Source organism: Opisthorchis viverrini (assembly GCF_000715545.1).
Source record: "Opisthorchis viverrini unplaced genomic scaffold opera_v5_248, whole genome shotgun sequence".
In the NCBI taxonomy this organism is placed as follows: domain Eukaryota; kingdom Metazoa; phylum Platyhelminthes; class Trematoda; order Opisthorchiida; family Opisthorchiidae; genus Opisthorchis; species Opisthorchis viverrini.
The window spans coordinates 342017-347312 of record NW_008751903.1 but is presented as its reverse complement, the minus strand read 5'-3'; the positions used below and the strand labels follow the sequence as shown (position 1 = coordinate 347312).

The following is a 5296-nucleotide window of genomic DNA, read 5'->3' as shown; positions in this document are numbered from 1 at the left end:
CCCCCCCCCCCCCAAATCATCGGTGAACGAAACTGCGGCAGCTACAACCGCAGTACGAAGAGTACGCGGTTCTTACAGCTGACAATCATGATGATGATATTCTGGAAGAGAGAAATTCCATAGACTGGTTGTAGGTGGTTGCGCGTACGCACCCCTGTCTGATCAGGGACGAAAATCTTCTGATGATATCACACCGAAGGGACTTGTAACAGAGTCCATCAGCAATGCATCTCCTTGGCCATGCCGGCGTCTGAGCTCCGAACATCTGGCTTTCGAGGCACCAATCCACCAGAGCATGAAGGACGAATCCGAATTCTCACATCTGAACGGATGAACCTTGAACGATTTGATCGTGTTGCTCAACACCACGGAAGACGACCCAGTAAGTGTCCTGATTGTGGTTGACCGATCGATCAGATGGCGCCAGGATCGCTTGAAACCAGCTGAACAATTTTTGGTTGGTTGTTGCGGGATTTGCAGAACTTGTGGTACTTGCCAGAATTTTTAGGAATTTGTAAGTCGTCGTTCGAGGCTCGGGGCAAATCGATTACAGTGATCGAGGGTTAACGGTCTCACCTGTTCAGACTTGACTATTCGAATGCATCCAGCCTGCACTGATGGGACATCTTTAACAACCTCACCTCGCACGTCAGATGTGCGGCATTGCCAAGGATGTGTACTGCCGATGTGCAAGACTCGAGTCTAGTGATTCCTTCCTTTGGTATGGACAGGACAGGAGAATTTTTCATGAGAGTGTGACGTGGATATGAATCTAATAGATGTTCTTGGATGCTCAGAACCATATCGAAGCCTGAGGAAGGAGGCCTCTGTAACGTGTGACCACATGGAGAGCTCCATTTTACGTCAGGAATCTATCTGAACTCACGGAATCCTATTGGCGCTTTTCAGATAGTGAACTCAAGAACGACGGGCAACCAAGACAAAAGCAAGAGGTACAATTCCGTACAACAAATCAGCTGCAACAACTGTGACAAATTCTACTTTGAGAAGGAATAAGGAAACACAATCTGACATCTCTTTCATTGATGTCCATACACGAAGACCAAGGGGGCACAAATTTTACCTGGGAAACGCAAAAGTCTTGACATACACAATAGACGGAAGGGAGTTTCTGGAAGTATGGTACTCCTCGGCGGATTCGATCAACCAACTCCCTGGGCTAGATCCATGTTAAGCACCACCACGTGCAAAGAACCAATATTTTAACCGGAATACTGTAAGACAGCTGAAGATCGCATTAGCAAATCAGAAAACAAAAACCCCTTGGGTCGGATCGATAAAGGTCACAATTGGGAACCCAGAGAGGTCACTCTAGCAGCGACCTGATTACAAGAGCGGAAGAGGCCAAGCACAAAGGTCACGTGGTCATCGGCAAATCAGGACACAGGATAACAGAACAACCAATGGGACCGCCCGATCGAACAACCAATCACATGTCAGCCCCGGCAAGCAGCACGTACATTAACACACCCGCAAGACTGCTCAAAACACAAATAACTCATTACTGCGCACCACCAAGTTCTTCGATTGGTGACGAAACGTTTGCAATCAAACTACCCAGCTAAGCGAACAAACCAACAACCAGAGTCACGTGTATTCAGCACAGGTTTGGTCTAATCATGACCCCTCAATTCGCTCGCCCAAATGTCTTTTCTTTTACCATTATTAGGTTCTTCGTGGCCATCTTTAAAACTTTGGTTGGTACGAAACGTTTGCAATCAAACTACCCAGCTAAGCGAACAAACCAACAACCAGAGTCACGTGTATTCAGCACAGGTTTGGTCTAATCATGACCCCTCAATTCGCTCGCCCAAATGTCTTTTCTTTTACCATTATTAGGTTCTTCGTGGCCATCTTTAAAACCCGAACACCAAAAAAAGACAATCGGAAACATACGATGAGTGCGTATTCGACTTGAATAAGGTTCTGCCGTCCCACCAGTCCAGTTGCCGGTAGTGGGGGAACATGAATCACATCTTCAAAGTAGGCAGAACATCCATGTGAATTTACTGCCACAACAGACTTGAACAGGGCTGTTGGTTCCGCTTGGGACAACGAAGAATTGTTACGATCACCCGTTGCCGACAGCTGATTGGTCCGGGGCTTGTCCGATTTGTTCAAGGAGGTGTGAGAAGATGGAGAAATGGAGGATGAAAATAGGGAAGGGTTATCTTCGGTAAAGCGGGTGGAATTCCGAAGATTTTGATCCAAGTTTGGCGGTTGTCGGGGCTTTAGACGTGAGGCGAAGAGACGCAAGGTTTCTGTGTGTTGCTGGTCGTTTGTTCCGTGTAATGTGACAATCTGTGTGGAAAATATACACATACCTATACATATGTTTCACAAAAAACGTTCGATGTTGACCAACGACACTAGAAGCAGTAGCTATACGACCGTTTTATCTTAACTCAGTCTCTTGAGCGTAGTCAACGGATGTTACCATATTTTCGATAGCTTGTTTAGAGAATTGGATCAGAGGTGAGGGAAATGAATCAACGAGTGGCGCACAGTGGTTACTCCGAGATTGTACAACTATGGTGGAAGGTTGTCTTCCATGCTTCATTGACATAGTTCGTATCTGAGGGGTCAGAGTTTAATGCATCACCAAAGGCTATAGAAGGTTGGCTGCACATACGAAGGTACCCGTCAACCCTCGTTCGTTTTGGCCCTTGTGCAGAGCTCGCCTGCAATGATCGGATCACTGCTCCTAACCAACGGCCCACGGTTCGATCAACCACCTTCATGTTGTATGCATTGTGGATGGACTTTTACCTAGGGCGTAGTTGGTGTGTTTTGAGGAATCCAGTTCTGTGCTGGTCAGTGCAACGGACTCACGTTTATATGAGTAGGGCGGGTACACTAGGTTGTGTGTCTGTAGCTCAGGTATCAATAAAAAAACCCACAGAGTTTGTTATTTTGTCATTCCTGTCTATTTTTCACCCTCTTCCACCGTGCGTTGACCTAATTTTCCCGTTTCCTGCGAATATACTGTTTCGGGAGGCCTCCTCTAGTGTGGTTGGGGACCAAAGACGGTGGTAAACATGTCATCATCATCATCATCATCATCATCATCATCATCATCATCATCATAATAATAATAATCATCGTCACCATCATCATCATTGACAGCATAAGTGTTCAACACTGATGCTTCGCTGCCTTATGCGGCTCATGATTACCCGTGGACCAGGATACCGACGGGATGCCAAGACCTAGACGAAAGGACAGTTAGGGCCTTCGACTAAATCCCTTGGTTCACAATTCTGACCACAGAACACAACAGTGTTTGACGGGCGATTCAGATGCATCAGCATTTTTGCAGAAAATATCGCCACACTTGTTCCACTCCCCAAACTGGAGATCCTCTAACCAATGACCAGCTTGGTATGGGACACTCAGTGTAGCTCCATTGGTCGCGAAGGCGCACAAACAGTCACAACGCGGTATGGTCAAATGTCTTCGTGACGGGGAATGTGTCACGTGTTTGGCAGGCGACAGCGCGAGCTTAACAGCCGCACTGCTGGTGTCCAAAACGGTGAATAACAGTTTGCCGGAACGGCAGTCCAGACGACATGGTTTATTGGGAAATCAAGCATTTGATTCGAGTAGGGAATAGTCCAGACCTCAGATGATCACTCATGAAAGTGAGTACAAATCGCACGGTGACGTGGAGGGAACACCGATGACAGATGATGCTTCTGATAGGCGTTTCGTATTTACCAACAGTCGCAGCGTTCCTCGCCCTTTTTACTCGTCACTTGTCGCTCCAGTTGAGCAGAAAATTCCTTTTATCAACCTGATAAACATGAATAAATTGACCACGTGACTTTTACACTACCAGGTTTATGTCTTCTTAGCTTAGCATTGGCGTAGCTTCCTGGGTAACAAATCAATCCACAGTGAGCAGACTCTTAACTGGCTTCTCGAGGCAGTGTAAACGTAGAATTCAAAGGGACCCCACACGAATAAATAAGTTGTGATGAACGAGATCAACCGGACAAGTTCAATAGGAAACCAGAAATAGGATTTCAGCTAGTTCTAATCACTTACGAATACGGGACTATATCGGTCCCACTTATTCGTGAGCAGAGCTTATGTAGTTGAAACGCTCCACGAAAGATCTGTTCGAGGTTGTATACCCATTCTGTCAGATTGGCTGGGATAGTGGAAAGTCATATCTACGACCCGGGTTCGAACCCCACAGTGATGCATTCTAACAATCTTTCTGTGAGTTGTTTCGCTTGTGAATATTTTCTCAAATGTAACGTAAAAAGGTGCTCAGTTGAGTAGAAGAGATCTGAAGTCCCAGGAGTATGCCTTCCTGAGCAACCCCAAAAAGTGCGAAATGGTTAGATGGAATGTCCGCAACCCAGAGAGAATTTCAAACACCAAAATTTCTGTTTAACGGTAAACGTGTCTTGAAAGTAGTTCCAGTTGGCTAGAGAATCTCAACTTATTGGAGTATAAAGCCTTCCAACACTTTTAAAATGCCAAACGTTAGTCACAGGTACACAGTAGAAAAATACACTCACTTGAGCAAATGTCAGATGTACCGTCTGAATCGGCCTCGAAGACCGGTTGGTTACGTGGACCTGGGGAGTGATGGATTCGCCAGGAACAAACCCTGTTTTGTTCACGGTCAAATCACAGAGAATGGAACCTTTGGGGCTGGCACAGCATCCGGAAATGATGAATTCTTTGTGCAGTGTGATGCGATCCTGGGGGGAAGAAGTAAAAGTACATTTGTTTTTAGTATCGAATCGGCTAAGGGTAGTCGTTTCCCTAGGTGAACCAAAGTGTCATCAACCTGTGTGACACTACCTAAACGGTTATCTACGCACACGACAGTTGGCTCGAGGAAGCTCAGTGTTTAAAGCGCAAATTTACTGACTGGAAGATCCGTGGTTCGAGCCCAGGCATTTCGACTCTTTCTAGGCTTGGGCGACCTTGAGGTATCTTAGTCTTCGTGCTTCCATCGGCTGGTAGCTAGTCACCGAGTGTGGACGAGAATGCCTAATTCATTTATCAAGATGGGCAAACGGAATATTGTGAGGCATCGCACGTGACCTCATCACCACAAAACAATGGGCCTAGACTTGTCTGCTAACTCGCGGTGTAGGAGCCAAAAATTCCTAACCAGAGGATTATATCTCTGGTCTTCATGTCAGATAAGCTCCAGTAAGAACCAAAGCGATCACGTGGCTGAGCTTTTCAGGATCGGACCACACACTTACATAAATTTGTTCGAACACAATTTTTTTTTGAATATCTCTTCAAT

At 46.0% G+C, this 5296-nt stretch overlaps 1 protein-coding gene across 1 annotated transcript in view; it reads right to left on the bottom strand.

Moving 5' to 3' along the window:
- T265_08949 (hypothetical protein) overlaps positions 1-2343 on the bottom strand; it is a gene marked incomplete at both ends in the record, with an annotated part of 10791 nt that extends 8448 nt beyond the window's left edge. The window contains one exon of the mRNA XM_009174892.1: positions 1918-2343. Coding sequence (XP_009173156.1) covers positions 1918-2343 — 426 coding nt within the window. The remainder of the gene's footprint in view (positions 1-1917) is intronic.
- Positions 2344-5296: the final 2953 nt, after the last annotated feature.